Genomic DNA, 16,518 nt, shown 5'->3' on the forward strand with positions numbered 1-16,518 from the left:
AGATGGACGACACACTTACACTCATTATGCTCACAATAAGGCACAAAGCCACGCTTTGGTATCAACCCCGCAAGAAAACCTCCTTGATTGGAGACTTCAGGGACTTGTACATACAGCCTAGCATAATTAGCAGCTCTAACACTCACGCCTCCACAGCGCCCCCCGAGCTTCCTGCTCATGAGCTCTAAGGCTCACGCCTCCGCGGCACCCCCCGAGATTCGTGTTCTTGCCTTTATGGCACTCCCGAGCTTCCCTCTCACGAGCTCTAACGCTCACGCCTCCGCGGCACCCCCCGAGCTTCGCGCTCACGCCTTGCCGGCACCTCCGAGCTTCCAGCTCATGAGCTCTAACTCTCACGCCTCCGCGGCACCCCCCGAGATTCGTACTCTTGCCTTTACCACACCCCCGAGCTTCCCTCTCACGAGGTCTAACGCTCACACCTCCACGGCACCCCCCGAGCTTCGCGCTCACTCTTTCCCGGCACCCCCTAGCTTCCCGCTCACGAGCTCTAATGCTCAAGCCTTCCCGGCATCCCAGAGCTTTCCCTCATGCCTTCATTGCACCCCCGAACTTCCCGCTTACGAGCTCTAACGCTCATGCCTTTGAGGTGCCCCCCGAGCTTTCACGCTCTTGCCTTCCGGCATTCCCAAGCTTTACACTCACATCCCCTCGACATAATACACATTAATGGAACATTGAATTCTTCTACCATTTGTCATTTGTAACAAATCGAATTCTTTTCCCGTTCCATTAATACGAGCGAAAACTAAACAAACACAAGCGTTCGCGTATTCATCGTTCACAAATTACAAACGCCTGCCTTCATGGCACTCATGCAACTTACACCAAGCGTAACCTCGTCAACTCGACCTCATTCGTTCTCTTGCGAGCACCACACGGATCATATGCAATTCATATGCTTATTCGTGATATGTTCACACAACCATACGCGTTCTCTAATTTATACGTCATAATCGATCGTACTCGGCGCCATTAGCATGTATACATCAACATGTATCATGCACTTCATACATTCGTATATGCCAATGCATATCAATGCAACTCACATACGTTGCCCAATACAACAAGCATTCTACATATGCGCGCTTTTGTCTTTGTTATGCAGGTTAACGAGTCCCTTCTTGCTTACGGAGTTCGGGGACTTGTAGGGGCTAGGCGCCTCTCGGACGTTACTTATGCTCGATGACATCATGTGTATAGCTCCCCCACCAAGAAGCTCCTCTTACTTGGGGACTTCGGGGACTTGTAGATACCTCTCACTGGCATGACTAAGTTGCTACATCACAAGCCATGGTGGGACCCAACCGCGACATGCATCCCATAGCCCGATGTCCAGGCTACGCCACGGTAGTCAGAAGCAGCCAATACCTCGCCAGGAAGCCACCTTCCCGGCCTTGCCAAGTTGTCTTCACAATATGGCTTTCTAGACTAGAATAGTGGTTTTTAGATCCCACATTGAAGAATATGTAAAGGAGAGGGGTTCCCTTACCTATAAAAGGGACCCCTCATCCCACTTAAACATCCATCCCATTACAACACACTTTGTAATCCTTTTGGGTTGCAAGGCCCAAACACACTAGTTAAGCATTCAAGTGGAAGTAGTCTGCCGCTAAGGCGGGAGACGAACCACTATACTTCTTGTGTCTCTCTCTCTCTCTATCTCTCTCTCTCTCGTTCTTTAACGTTAATTAGAGCCTTCAATTTCTAACATTAACAGGGGGGTAATAGACTTTTTGAATTGATGTAATCTCCTTATTTTTTTTCTGTAATCAAAGTTTTCATTCTGGCAACTGAAAGTCCTATTGGGGGGCAATAGACCTCTATTTCCCCTCTATTAGGGGGCAATAGATGTTTATTGGGACAAAAAAAAACGTTCAGGCGAGATTTTCAGCAAATTTCCGTGGGCGGTAGCTAGTGACCGGAATCAGGCCAAAGTTGACCGGATTCCGGCGAAAGTTAATGGGACTTCGGTGGCCGGTGACTAGGCTTCGGCGAAGTCTCTCATGGTTTCTCTCTCTTCCATTTTCTCTATCTCTCTCTCTCTCTAAGTACAAAGGGGTGAGGGTAAAATGGTATTAAAAAAAATTTAAAAACAAAAAAAAAATCTTGGTATTAGGGAATACCTCCTTAGAGTGTTTTGGGTAAGAGGGAATTAAAAAAACTTAATGGGGTAAGTGGGAAAAAAATCTCTAAAAATGGGGTAAATGGACAAAAACTTTTTTCATTTTGGTCGATCCGTAGGCATAAATCAGAAGGACAAAAAAAAAAAAACTAAGGGGGGTGTATTTAATTCAAATTTTAAAAAATTTTGTTTGAGTTTTTAAATTCTATATGGACTCTGATTAGTATTTGAATATTGATTTACTGGTATTTGTTTAGATTTTACAAGTCTTTATGATGTTTTTAGTAGGTTAATTTTTTTTTTCTTTTTTTTTTTTTGAAAAGAAAAGTTCATTGAATTAGCTATTGAAATCGCTTAAGAGGGCATCCCAATGGGGAGCATACAAAGGCCATAAACGCCTAGGTCTTAAAACTAAAGTAGAGCAAACTAGAAGATGTACTACATCAACCAGTTGGTCTTGTATAATAAAGCTCAATTCTGAAACTTTTCTAGAAACACTAGCAAATTTTGAAGGTGAATCTTCATCATCCACAAGATAATTACCAACAACCGAACCATTGTCATGACCTTGAGAATTGTAGACCCAGCAATCAGAATTTCTGATCCGAGTATGCAGAAGATCAGCAGACCAAACAAAACTAGACTCGACCCAACATAAGGGACACTGCTCGCCAATGCACGCAATTGTCGTACTCACAGCGTAACTATACTGCCTTTTTATAGAATCTAGAAAGGCTTAATCCACCTGAAAATAAACATGGAATACTCAGAGGGATAGTCCATAGTAACATAAAGGCAGGCAAAGAGTCACCCGGGTCCCAAATCCAGACCCATGGGAAGGCCTGGCCCAGCATATGTGGGATGTGAGCCCAACACCAGCCCATTTGGGTAACCCAAATTACTCTGGGCACCTAATGCAGGGCACCAACTCGCCCTATCCGGCTGTTGCCAACACCCGTTTGCAACCATCCCTGCCACCAAAACATGAACCCTCCCTCGCTGCCTAGGAAGCCCTCCATTAGATCCCGCGCCAGCAGACCTACCCACCAAGCGCCGTATCTCATAGTCTCTTCCATCCCCGGCCTCTCCCCTGATCCCATTAATGGCCGCTACAAGATCAGCCACCGCATTAAGGTCCAACTGCCACCGTGCCAGGAAATAAGATTCAACCTAGCCCGATGTCGATGACGCCGCCCAAACTAGATCCACGTGAATCCCAGCAGAAGCAATCCACATCGTGCTTGCACCCAATCTCTCTTCCACAACTCGTCGGCTAGGATCAACAGTACACCGAACAAAGTACCACCGGGATCCCACAGTGTTAGAAGTCCCTAGACCTGAAGCAATAGCTCAATGAAAACCCAGCCTATCCGATCACTCATCGTCGTTGGACGAAAATTCCGTCGAATGAAGAGCAACGTGCAACCATGGTGTGGAGAGCTCGTACGCTTGAGCGGACGCTGGAGAGGAGGCGCAAGAAGCCTCCAAAGAAGCCACCTATCAGCGGCGGCGTTAGGGTTTTGCAAGGGAGAAAAACTCTCGCTCTCTCCCATCTTGTTATAAATTAAGTTTTTGATTTTGATTTGGACATGATCAATTTGTTAAGGATTAATTTCAGTTTACCCCCCTGAGATTTGGGGTTGTCATCACTTCACCCCCCCCCCCCGACTCTCAATTTCACTTTTTTACCCCCTGAACTTTCCAATTTTTGTCTTCCGTGCCCAATGTCTCATTTTCCGTCCAAATTAGACGTTAAATTAGATAATGGGGCCCACTTTGAGGGATAAAATGGTCATTTCATGACACAAAAAAAAAAAATCCTTTCTCTTTCACGTTCGGGGGGGTTTCTCTCTCTCTCTCTCCCCCCCCCCCCCCCCCCCTTCCTCCTCCGCTGCCAAGAACCTCATCCGCCCACAATTCAACCCTAGCCACTACCACAATAGCCCTCAAGGTCCCCAAACAAACCATTTACCAATCTCAGCATACACAAACAAACCATTTACCTATTCACATCTTTTACCAATTCACTAGAATAACAACAATCTAATTCACCAATCTCAGCAAGGTTCCGATTCACAGCGAGCACACAACATAGCAACCAATTTCAGTCCAAAATGCCGATACCCATAACAGATTCCTCACAATTCCAACTCCCTCAAAATTAAACTCAACTCACACAAAACCAGGATAATCTGATTTCAACCAAACCAACCAACTCAGTTCATTAACAATGTAACAACAGTCAAAATTCACCTAGACATTTCCAGAAACTTGAATGACAATGAACTGAGGATTCAAGAACACCCACCTAGAAATTTCCAGATTTTAGCTCTCAATCGAAGTTAGGCCTCGTCCCGAGAAGCAATCGAACCAGAAACCAAGCCCAGAAAGGTCGGGGAAGTCGCCGGCGTTAATGACAGCGTCGAAGCCGAGAGGAACACAGAAACGAAATTGTCAAAACTAGATCAAATTCAAAATCTAATTGTACAGGCTTGTAGAGTATGACAAGGAGATGAGATTTCATACCAAATGCAGCCCAAAAGGTGGCCGAAGTCGCCGGAAGTCGCGGAAATCGCAGGAGAAGTCTCGGAGCTTCCAGTCGTTGATTCTCCGTTCACCGTCGATGCATGTACGATCCGAAACAGTAGGGACGTTGGCGACGGTGAGACAAGGCTATTGCCGATGGTCCGCCTCTGAGGTGGCCTGAGGACAGCGTTCTGGTCTGATTTCTTCCTCGGGTCGTCTACTCGTTTTCGGGTCAAAAGCTTCAAGATTCTCTCGCGTCTTCTAGATCTACCACACTTTCAGTCGGAGGTGGCCGGACGGTGGAGAACCACTGGGTCGCCGTCACTGGTCGAGGCTAGGGAGCAGAAGAGAGGGAGAGAGAAAGAAAGGAGAAATGGCTGGTCAAGGCTAGGAACAGAAGAGAGAGAGAGAGAGAGAGAGATGGTTTTAGGGAGAGAGGTCGAATCTTTTTTTTTTTTTTTGAGTCATAAAATGACCATTTTAGCCTTCGAAATGGGCCATATTATAAGACTTAACGTCCAATTTGGACGGAAAATGAGACATTGGGCACGGAAGACAAAAATTGGAAAGTTCAGGGGGTAAAAAAGTGAAATTGAGAGTCGGGGGGGGGGGGGGGTGAAATGATGACACCCCCAAACCTCAGGGGGGTAAACTGAAATTAATCCATTTGTTAATTTAACTTTTTTTTTCTTCTTTAAAAGCAATGGATGTATTTTTTTTTTTTTGAAAGGATTTGATGTTATTAGATATCAAAGCCATAAGAAACAGGTCAGAGTCTAACAGAACTTACATAAGAAAACTCGGGACAAACCGGATAACCTATCTAAGCTACTCTAAACTCATTAAGATCTAAAGGGACGCTCACTAAACAACAAGCCTAAACTAAGCAAGAGTAGTCTCGCTCTCTAAGGAAGAAATATTGATCTAGTCTAATCTGCCAGTCATGCAATTGTGGTACAAATATCAACTAGAAACGTCTTAGAAAAGCCTATAGAAATTACCCCTACTTCAAAAGGCTTGAGTCCAGAATGTCTAAAAGCTTGTGGGGCTTAAGAAAGCGTGAGTCCCTTCCCCGTAGGGTTGGAACCATCACCCTCTACAGCCTCCTCAGTAGCCAACAACCTCAGCATCAGGTTGCTCCTCAAGCTTTTCTTGAGAATCTGCAATCCCCCATTTCCAGATTTGAGGCAAATAGTCCCAGTTCCTTCCTTTGGCCCAATCCCTGCCCTAGGCCCAGTCAGCTTCGGCCCAGAACACAGCCCAGTCCCAGTTCTTGCCTTTGGCCCAATCCCTGTCCTAGGCCCAAGAAGCTGCGACCTAGAAAGCAGCCCAGTCCAAACCACCGGTTGGATTGGGCTGCTTTCTAGGTCGCAACTTTACAACTAGGGTTTCCCGCCGATTTTCCCGGCACTTCCTCCTTCCACCTTTCGCCGCCCAAACCTCCATCCTCTGTCCAGTCTCAACCACCAGCCTAGTCACCCCCGGCGTTGCCGAGACCCACCTCAGAACCCTTGTTACCACCATAAAGCACGACGCATCTTCGTCACCACTACCTGAGCCGAGGGCGTCCCATCTCGACACCACTGAATGAAACAAACCACGCCGCCACGACGACGCAGAGCCCAAACGCCCCCAGAACTTCAGGCACCTACCCCAACGTCGCCGCCTCAACCCGATCCGCCGCACCTCGTTCACCAGCACACCCTCAGTTGAGAAACGCTTCAACAGGGCCTACAAAAAACTTGGTCGGGGCCCCGACGTCGTTGCAGAAGAAACCTCAGTCTCTCCAAGCCTACTCCCCGTCGTCCCGCTATTGCTTGGTTTGGAGAGCACGAAACTCCCCGCCGCCAACACGAACCCTGGGGTTCGCCTTCCTAGGTTGCTCCGCAAGTGTCGGAGGCCCTCTCATCTTTTTCTGGCTCATATCCGTATGCATAAATGCTAAAAAAAAAAAACAATGGATGTATGGATCTAACTATGATATAGCATTAGTGACAAAAAAGTATATATATATATATGTGTGTGTGTGTGTGTGTGGCAATCTACCATTCTTTATGTTGTGTATGATAATATATGAATAATAAGAGAAAACTAATCAACTAAAATGTTACACAAAAAATAAAGTAGTAAACTAATGACATAATTTATTTCATATCTAATTTACAAAAGAAACATGTGTGTATGTAACAGCCTATTCTATCTTTAGATGAATATATATATATATATATATATATATATATCGGCACCTCGCTTCCGGTTTGATTCAAAAAAAAAAAAAAAACATGTGTATATATATGTATCATCTTAACAATATCATTAAAAGTGAGCTTAATCAGCTAGGAGGATTAAGGCTTCCAGAGCTATAGTGATAAAAATTAAAAAAAATTATTAAATGAGAGCAGAGGAGGATAGTGGGAAGATAGGTCTAAGACAAAATGAATTAGTGTCACCTATTGAGAGCTTCTTCTTCTTCTTCTTTTTGTTTGTTTGTTTTTTTTTTTTTTAGTGAAGAGCTTATTCATTTTTTGTTAAGTGAGAAAGAATTAATCCATCAAAATCTCTTGGGAAGTGGTTGGATTTTTTTTGAGTTTTGATATGTATAAAAAGCACTATAAAATCTAGCATTTAATGAAATCCTTAAAAATCCGTATATTTTTAGATATCTGCAGATTTGAATGGATAAATTTAAATCTTAATTGAATACATCAAGATTTTAAAGGATTGTTTAAAATCTCAATTGAACAACCACTGCAAGTGGCCTAGTGGTTCTTGCCTAGTTGGGTGTGCTCCCCAACCTAAGTTCGAACCCCGAAGCTGTCAAAGTGGCTAGGCACTGTGCTGCAATGCACAGTTGGAGCATTTCACATGCGCCGAAGGGGTTTATCTTGGGCCTAGGAAGCCTTTGGGTTCCCCTTGACAAAGTCAAAAAAAAAAATCTCAATTGAACACCCATAACTATACTTTCAAAATATAAAAAAATCTTGTAGACTCTTAAATGAATACACCCCCCTTAAAATCTAGCCAATAATCCCCAATATGACTAGAGAGTTTTTTTTTTTTAAGGCTTTTTATCCATTTACCCCATTTCTATAGATTTTTTTCTCACTTACCCCATTAAGTTTTTTTTAATTCTCTCTTACCTAAAACGCTCTAAGGAGGTATTCCCTAATACTCCATTATGACGTTTTTTTTAATACCATTTACCCTCACCCCTTTGTTACTTAGAGAGAGAGGGATAAAATGGAAGAGAGAGAAACCATAGGAGATTTCACCGGAATCCGCGGCCGGTGACTGTCGCCAGATTCCAGTCACCGGTTGCGGGATTCCGGTCACCTGCCGCCGCCCACCGGACTTTTCTGAAAATCTCACTGGAAAGGTTTATTGCCCCCAATAGACATCTATTGCCCCCCAATAGACGTCTATCAGCCATGTATTGCCCCCCAATAGAACTTTCGGTTGCCAGAATATGAGCTAATCTTTCTAAATTTAGACAAATAAAACTTTGTTTAAAGAAAAAAACGAAGAGATTATATCAATTTTAAAACGTCTATTGGCCTCCAATAGACGTCTATTGGGGGCAATAGACGTCTATTAGGGGGGCCAATAGACGTTCAAAACTTTTTTTTCTTTCCTTCTGGGCACCCATGTCCTCAATGTTAACCAGATCACCGGAGGCGAGGAATCGAACAACTTCAATGAAGAACTCAAACCCAGATCTTCATCACAGCAGCACCAAAACCCGTCGCCGCCTTCGCCATTTCAATCACTAAGCCTCCGAAAGAAACCCCAAGCCCTGACTCTAGCTTTCGCACCAAATCCGAATTCGAACTCATCGTGATCTCCATCGAAAAATCTCCGAGCTCGAATTCTGATTCCCTCTCTCAGTCTCTGCAAATTGATATCGGCGGAGAAGCTGAGCCCGTCCAATTACAGAGCACTGCAACAATTTTTAGTCTAAATCAGTTGTATTCCATCCAAGCTCCAGCCTACTTCCGACGATGCTCCGACTCCGATGAAGAGAGAGAGGGGTCCCGACGATCTGTATGTACGGAGAGAGAGAGAGAGAGAGAGAGAGAGAGAGAGAGAGAGAGAGAGAGCTACAGATTGGGGAGAAAGAGGAGAGAGAGAGACAGAGGGACGACTGCATGTAATTAATTAATTAATTAATTAATTAAGTCAAGGGTAAAATTGTCATTTTGCTTTAAACATGGTAAATGGAAATAAAAATTTGTTGGTGGGATAATCTTTGCTTATTTTGGTGCTTTGGGTCAATGACCATTTTTTTAATAATTTCAAAGGGTATTTTCGTATCTCTACAGTGCAGCTGTTTGTGAGCTACTGCAATTAGAACTCCGAGCTCTGTGTGCGCGTAAGTACTATACGATGAATCTTCCAATTTTGCGGTTTTGGGAGGCATTTCGTACAAATCTCGAAGGTATTTCTTTTGTCAGCTCTGTTCTTTTTGTATTCTAATCAATTTCAAAAGGTCATGAAGTAGTTTTAAGTACTGCATCTCATCAGTCCTGGGAAGTCTCCGGCTGTCGCACCACCTAAATATTAAGGAATGATGGCTTTATAGACAAAGATCACTCTACCAAGGAATATGTGGTTTGGCATGGATAGAACCACAGTATTTTTCCGATTCAACATCGATTCAATCAAAGTAGAGCCCGTTTTGGTAAAGAAACAAACCTATCCCAATGTTTAAGGTCTGATGATGAGAACATGGCCACTCCATCAGAACAGCTGCTGGCAAGCAATGAATACGTACATTATTGCTACTATATCACATTCCAAGGTACTATAAAAAAGTTTATTTGCTACTTGTTCCTTGTTTATTTGTGACATTTAGGATTTTTTTTTTGTAGTTTTGCCTTCTTCCTTCCATTCAAGATGGTAGTGATGTTCTTTTCTGCAGTGTCTAGGCATCGGACTCTTATGAATGTATTCGATAAAGCTCCTGTTCTTGACGAGGATGCATTTGTGGCCCCAAGTGCCTCCGTCATTGGTGATGTTCAAGTGGGAAGAGGATCTTCTATTTGGTCTGGATGTGTATTGAGAGGTGAGAACTTCTTGGGCAAGTTCACCCGTTGGGTCACGGGTCACTTACTATTCACTGCTTTTTAATGTATATTTTCATTCTCTGGGTCACGAAATATACTGTGCTCGTGACCCAGGGCACGAAATACACTGTACTCGTGACCAGAGGGTGAAATTAACACTAAAAAGCAGTGAATAGTGGGTGACCTGGTGACCCAATGGATAAACTTGCTTAGAGAGACGCAATGTCAGTTAAATGATATATGCTTTGGCACTTTTGAAGATTACATGTTCTTTTTTTGATGAGCTGATGTTTTGGATCAATTCCATTATTTCAACTTGTCATTTATCCGCACTGGCTCAATATCACACTAATTGCTGTACTTGTTTTATCTTAGTGAATGTATATCTTTGCACTTGCTTAATTTTCTTATATAGAAACAACAAGAATGTAATGACATTATCAATTAGCCTCTAACTGGGTTTTGTTTTCAGTCTTAGCTTCTCAGCTTCTTAGCTTTTATTTGTTCATATGGATTCGATTTCAGTCTTAGCGATTCTTGATAGTTAGTTGTGGATTCGATTTGCTTCTCAGTTTTCTAATTTGTTCTAGGTCTGAGCATTCTAGTTAGCAAGTCCGAATCAACCGATTTTCATGTCTGAGCTCGTCGTCCAGATTCCTACTGCCTTTGGTATGTTTTGTGTTACTCATACATCACTTGTGTGATTATGCTCTTGCAGGGATGACTGCGAATATGTGTATGACTTTATTATGCATGGGATGTTGTTTCATAGTTTTGGTCCTAGTTTAGTTTGAACAATTGGATGCCTAGATGCTTGATGGATCGTTTTTAGGTGACGTTATTCAAGTATGCTTCAAGTTGGTAGATCTCAAACTTTGATCAATTGGTCATTTACTCGAGCCCCTCTTTTTCTTTTTTGCTCTTCCATGTTCTTCACAATAATATGTTTGTTTGATTTTGGGTGAAATGATTGTATGGATTTGTGGGCTATTGTTGAAGTATGATGGTTTTTCTTTGTTTTTGTTTAGAGTTAAGAGTGATGAGTTAAGTCTAGCTTGTTAGTTTCAAGTGATTCTTTGTAATTAGAAATTATAAATAGGAACTCTGTGGTAGAGAATGTATTGTATTCAGGGACGTGCCCTGTGGGCTATGCATTAAACTTCTGTTTGAGTAAAGGTAGATTAATGAACTATTAGACTTCGTTGTGGGAGTTGGGCATCTGCTTTAATTGTTCCTCTTGGTATTCAAAAAGAATTGGGATATAGTCATCTTTGGTTACATTGAAATTAGCCATAGCAGCATGATAGAATCTATTAATTTTCTGTGCAGATATCTATCTGAGCTACTCGGGGAGCATACCAAGCTCGGTCCATTCCTCCCTGTGCTACCGAATTGTGGCAGGTTGTTGAACCAAGGTTGTTATGAGCCTCTGTTTGTGGTCGTGGTTATTATTCATTGCTATGACTGGATTTTTATATGAAATGTAGGTTGCTCTGTTTGTTTGGGATTGGAATTTGGTGGTGTGATTGATGAAATTGATGACTGAGTCTTGGTCAGTGGATTTTTTTTCCTTTTTTAGTTTGTGGGGAATTAAAATATGGTAGGTTATTTTGAAATGAAGTTGTATCCACTTCTGCCGAGAGTAATAAAGTTGTATCTAAGACAATGCAGACTCATTGTGCTCTTAAGAGTGAATCTTTGAGACCCATGTTGGTTTAGAAATTGAAAGTCCAAATCTTTGAGACCTAAATCTCAGAGCAAAGTTAGTAGAGAAGACCAGGGACCTGCCCATTTTGAAATGAAGGGAGGAAGATTAAGGTGTTGGTAGTTCTTACTAAGTTCTGTTTGATTATGAGGTCTTAGACTTTTAGCAGTATGGCAGTGGATCCTGCCACGAATTTTGGTATGGTATTTGTTTTGACTTTTATGGATTATTCATTTGGAATGATTGAAGGGCAAACTTCAAAGTAGGCTCTATGATGTATGACTTCTTTATGGGAAATGGTTGGCATGTGGCATCAAATCAAGCTATAATCAGCGCCTTCAAGTACTCATGTAATCAATCTGAAGACAATTCTAATCTAGATAGCATGTTCTATATTTGAAAACCAGTTTAATTATACTATGATTTTGTAATATGAAGTTATTTAATTGATATAATTTTACTACATGAATACTTTTGTTTTTTTTTTTGAAAGGCATGAATACTTTTGTTTACTATGCTTGAATGAAAGGATTTAATTGAAAGTATTGTCTATTAGAAGATTGAATGAAGACAATTTTTACGACACGCAAAATGGTCTTTTAAGACATGCAAAATGGTCTTTTAAGACACACAAAATGGTCTTTTATGACATGTAAAATGGTATTTTACGGCACACAATCAAAGTTGTAAAACCCTAAATATCATTTTAAGACATGCAAAATGGTCTTTTAAGACACACAAAATGGTCTTTTATGACATGCAAAATGGTATTTTACGGCACACAATTAAAGTTGTAAAACATCTTTCATGACGCGCAAACGAGTGTTTAACGACGTGCAAAAAATGTTTCTTACGACACACATTTTGTGTGCCACAAGAGAAATTTGTCTGTTACAATACGCTTTTTTGTGTAGTAAAGTTGTTTTTTACGACGCACATTGTGTGTCGTAAAAGACCAGTTTTGTTGTAGTGCAATAATGATGAATGGGAGCTGAATTTACTTCGTCGGGGAGCCAATGAATGGACCAAACGTAATTATTCTGGTTACTCAAAACTGAAGACAATCAAAGGTGCTGCTTATCACAAAGAGGACGAAGAGTTCAACTTTTTCGATCCAGATGACAAGTCACTCACATTTTCTACTAAGAACCTACGCTGGCGCTATTTTAACATAATCTCTCCCGGGACAGCGGATATAGAAGAAGTACCATTTAAATATTTCATAAATTATTCTCAGAGAGAGAAGTTGAAGGATAAGCTCGAGTTGGTAGAGAATGTTTCACTTTCTACTTGTGGGACACAGATGACTGTTGGCACACTTGTTTTCAGTGAGAGCATTACTGCTGATGCTGCTGACGACCAATCCAAGAGACATCAACTTAAAGGGGTTTGGATCCACCCCAGGTTCTACCAAGTCTCTTCTAATGATCAGAGTTGGTAATTCAGAGAGTGCCTAATCAATTTGTTTGGATTAAGTATTTAAGGGGAATTATAATAGTTCTGGTCTGTCATTTTCTGTTTTCAGGGTTACTAGTCCTACTCGATTGATCACTCAATTGAGAACTCCAAGCTTTTGGTTTTTCGGGATCTTAATTTTTGATTATTGGTGAACTTGATTACTGGTTCTTTGCCAAATGGTACTCAAATTTCCTTATTAGCATTATACAGGACTGGATTTATATTAACTTCCAAAGTTCTCATTCCAGATATTCCTGCAAATCTGCAGAAATTAAAGCGGCTACAAAGCTTTTTAATGTTATGTTTTCATTAGTTCATTAATACGTGCTAGGAACTAGTTTGAGTAACCATTGTTCAGGAATCACTAGCTAACCACTCATACATTAACCACTCTTCAAGAATAGTAACTACAGAGTCAAACAGAACAAAGGAATAAGAGATTGAAATTTTCTGATGTAATTTACCTTCTCCAAGAATGGAGTATATATACAAGATACATCAAGACCTATTAGGAAACTAATTACCAGACCTATTAGGAAACTAATTACAACAGAATAATCCTAATAATACACAATATTCACAATCCTAATTACATGGCACGACTCACGCCAACATACAGTAATTTTAAAGAAGCTAAATGGAGAAGGGGTGTGATCAAACCACCATTAATACACGCACTGCATCTCATCAGTCCTGGGAAGTCTCCGAGTGTCGCACCACCTACATCTTAAGGAACGATGGCTCAATGGCTTTATAGACAAGATCGCTCTACCAAGGAATATGTGGTTTGGCATGGATAGAAACCATAGTACTTTTCCGATTAGACAACCATTAAATCAAAGAAGAGCTCGTTTTGGTAAAGAAACGAACCTATCAGGCGATGGTGGCAATGTTCAGGCCTAATGATGAGAACATGGCCACTCCCTCAGAACAGCTGCTTGCAAGCGATGAATACGTACATTATTGCTACTGTTGTGATAAAAAAAATGACTTGGAGACAAAACCTATAATAAAAAAATTAAAAAACCTAGTACATGGAACTTGCAGAGTTGTAGGTGGTTTATTATTCTGTGTTCACATCAATCTCAATCTATTCACTGTTTCATAGTCGACATAATTGAATACAGAAGCAATGTATTATACAAACCAGTTCTGTCACACGTGATAACATCCAAAAAGAGCAAATGAGCAATGTTGTGCGTGTAATGTCATATGCAAAGAAGGACCCACATCCTGTCGCCTATTTCTAAATCCTTTTTGATTCCTTCTCCTCACCTCATAGTGTTAAGCACCAGAAAAGACACAAATTGACCAAGAATAGTGAGAGCTCAAGAACTGAAGAAAGTGGGGTGAAGCTAGAACCAGAAAACAAAATCCATCTTTCATCAACAATTAAAGAAAGTATGTTCGGGGTTGGATTAAGGTTGGCTTCTCTACCATTTTGATTTTCTCCTTTTAGTCATATACTATAGTTGATGGCAATACTAGTTTCTCCTCTCTGTGGTTGAGGTATTCCCTTTCGATTAAACTTTTGATGAGTGAATAGTAAATTGCTGGCTTTGTATTACTATGATTATACTGAATTGATGAAAGTAAAACTGAGAACTGATGTAAATTGAAGTTTTGAACAGAAAACATGTTACCTTTACAAGAGCTTTGGTTTCTCCAAGCTGCTTCAGGATGGGGTATTCATCCCAGAGCGGAAGGTAACCCAATTTGACTGGATATGAGCTAAATCGTACGTATTGTCTTTTCGTGATTTAATTACATTTTATCAAATGCTTGTCAAAGCAGACTTGAAGGAAAGGTGGCACTGATTACAGGAGCAGCAAGTGGTCTAGGAAAGGCAACTGCATCAAAATTCATCAGCAATGGAGCCAAGGTTGTTCTTGCAGATATCCAACACCAGCTTGGCCAAGACGCAGCAAAGGAACTTGGTCCTAATGCCAGCTTCATTGCCTGTGATGTCACAAAAGAATCCGACATTTCCAATGCTGTAGATTTCACCATCTCTAAGCACAGCCAGCTTGATATTATGCACAGCAATGCAGGTGTAGCTTGTAAATCTCCTCCAAGCATTGTGGACCTTGACCTGGCAGTGTTTGATCGTGTCATGAACATCAACGTGCGAGGAGTCCTGGCAGGAATTAAGCACGCTTCACGTGTGATGATCCCCCGCAAAACTGGCTCAATTCTCTGCACAGCCAGCGTCACAGGACTAATGGGAGGACTAGCACAGCACACCTATTCTCTGTCCAAGTTTGCTGTAATAGGCATTGTCAAGTCTCTGGCTGCAGAGCTACGCCAGCATGGGATCCGGGTCAATTGCATATCCCCATTCGCCATTCCAACCCCATTTGTTATCGAAGAAATGAGTCAGATTTATCCAGGAGCTGATGAAGAGAAGTTAATTGAAATTATACATCGCTCTGGGGCCTTAGAAGGAGCAAACTGTGAACCCAATGACATTGCCAATGCTGCACTTTACCTAGCTTCAGATGAGGCTAAATATGTTAGTGGCCATAATTTGGTTGTAGATGGAGGTTTTACATCTTTCAAGACTTTTAGTTTCCCTGCACCAGATCAGGTGCTTTAAGCACTCCATGTCAATTCTTGTAATGCAAAGATCAAAGTTCCCAATTCAAACCACTTTCTAGTTTCTACTATTGTATGAAGATTCACTGAGAATAAAGAAACAAGCTAAACCCTCAAGCAACATTGAATTATCAAAGCTTACTAGTACATACAAAAATGCCAGAGAAGATAAATTCAGTGAACGAAAAGCGAAAACCTTCAATGGGTTTTGACAACTAGGCCTGCTCTATCCTCTGGGCAATCAAATTCACAGCTGCATTGGCTGATGAGAATGCCCCATGAAAACTTTCCTGATAAGAAATGGATTCCAAGTCCATTGCCATCTTCAACAAAATCTCACCCAGATCAGTCTGTTTCTCTAGCAAAGCCTTACAGTATGATTGAGCAGCAATCTTGCTGATTTCCACATTGGTTGGTTCTGGGCAGTACTCATCATCCAACCACTTATGCAAAGTCACCCTCAACCACTCTGATTCCTACATCGATTCATATCAAAACAATCAAATAAACACTGGAAACAACTTCAATTTTGTAAAGTACAAAAAAGGGTACCGAGGAAATTGGAAGTCATATACCTCCAAGGCCTTGGAAGGGACCAAGTAATGTTCTGGGACCGTCAAGTCTTGAACTTGGTCATCTGGGTCTTCTTCTTCATCCATTTCTTGCTCATGGGTTTCTGGATTTGAGGCAGACTGAGATCTTGGAGCTGTTTGTGACTTGAAAAGGACAGTCTTTGTGAGAATTGGCTGCGATGGAACCAAGAAATTGAGTGCAGGCACAGCAAGATTGGTTTTTGCTGGAATTTTATTGGTAGAGGCAGAATTGAACTTTGGAATTGCTGTAATTATTCGAGCTCCATACAAGGATTTCATGGCTTTTGGTGGCGGGAAATAAACTGAAGTGTTTTCTTTGCCTGGAATTCACAGGTGAGCCTGTTGATGGTTTTAGACCTGCAATGTCTGGTTCCTTTTGGTTTTGGATTAGGCTCTGTGGGGTCCACCAGGACCCGACCCAGTATTGGCTCAAAT

The 16,518-nt window shown here is 41.6% G+C and overlaps 2 protein-coding genes and 1 long non-coding RNA gene across 5 annotated transcripts; 2 read left to right on the top strand and 1 right to left on the bottom strand.

The window, feature by feature from the left end:
- Positions 1-8,974: 8,974 nt before the first annotated feature.
- LOC121050159 lies at positions 8,975-11,878 on the top strand. Of its 2 annotated transcripts, XR_005802176.1 has the most exons (4): positions 8,975-9,104; positions 9,191-9,467; positions 9,588-10,401; positions 11,062-11,878. It is a non-coding gene; the product is annotated as an uncharacterized LOC121050159 (long non-coding RNA). The 2 variants fall into 2 exon arrangements; XR_005802175.1 differs by having other exon boundaries at positions 8,975-9,467.
- Positions 11,879-13,962: 2,084 nt separating this feature from the next.
- On the top strand, positions 13,963-15,618 carry LOC112172517 (secoisolariciresinol dehydrogenase). 2 transcript variants are annotated; one of them, XM_024309897.2, is made up of 3 exons: positions 13,963-14,318; positions 14,517-14,601; positions 14,690-15,561. In XM_024309897.2, exons 2-3 carry the CDS (start codon positions 14,576-14,578, stop codon positions 15,489-15,491), a joined length of 828 nt encoding a protein of 275 aa, XP_024165665.1. In that variant the 5' UTR covers positions 13,963-14,318; positions 14,517-14,575; the 3' UTR covers positions 15,492-15,561. The 2 variants fall into 2 exon arrangements, with proteins under 2 accessions (XP_024165665.1, XP_024165666.1); XM_024309898.2 differs by having other exon boundaries at positions 13,975-14,318; positions 14,527-14,601; positions 14,690-15,618.
- Positions 15,583-16,515, bottom strand: LOC112172518. Its single transcript, XM_024309899.2, has 2 exons — positions 16,066-16,515; positions 15,583-15,966 (listed from the first exon to the last, which is right to left on the bottom strand). Exons 1-2 carry the CDS (start codon positions 16,360-16,362, stop codon positions 15,706-15,708), a joined length of 558 nt encoding a protein of 185 aa, XP_024165667.1. The 5' UTR covers positions 16,363-16,515; the 3' UTR covers positions 15,583-15,705.
- Positions 16,516-16,518: the final 3 nt, after the last annotated feature.

Source organism: Rosa chinensis, chromosome 6, assembly GCF_002994745.2.
Source record: "Rosa chinensis cultivar Old Blush chromosome 6, RchiOBHm-V2, whole genome shotgun sequence".
In the NCBI taxonomy this organism is placed as follows: Eukaryota; Viridiplantae; Streptophyta; class Magnoliopsida; order Rosales; family Rosaceae; genus Rosa; species Rosa chinensis.

What these genes read in the sequence shown, in the direction of transcription:
- LOC112172517 (XM_024309898.2), top strand. Translation starts at nt 14,299, where the DNA reads ATGTTCGGGGTTGGATTAAG. An exon ending in ATGTTCGGGGTTGGATTAAG is followed by an intron (nt 14,319 to 14,526) that starts GTTGGCTTCTCT and finishes AGTTTTGAACAG; the next exon opens with AAAACATGTTACCTTTACAA. An exon ending in TATTCATCCCAGAGCGGAAG is followed by an intron (nt 14,602 to 14,689) that starts GTAACCCAATTT and finishes TTGTCAAAGCAG; the next exon opens with ACTTGAAGGAAAGGTGGCAC.
- LOC112172518 (XM_024309899.2), bottom strand. Translation starts at nt 16,362, where the DNA reads ATGAAATCCTTGTATGGAGCTCGAATAATTACAGCAATTCCAAAGTTC. An exon ending in TCCCTTCCAAGGCCTTGGAG is followed by an intron (nt 15,967 to 16,065) that starts GTATATGACTTC and finishes GAATCGATGTAG; the next exon opens with GAATCAGAGTGGTTGAGGGT.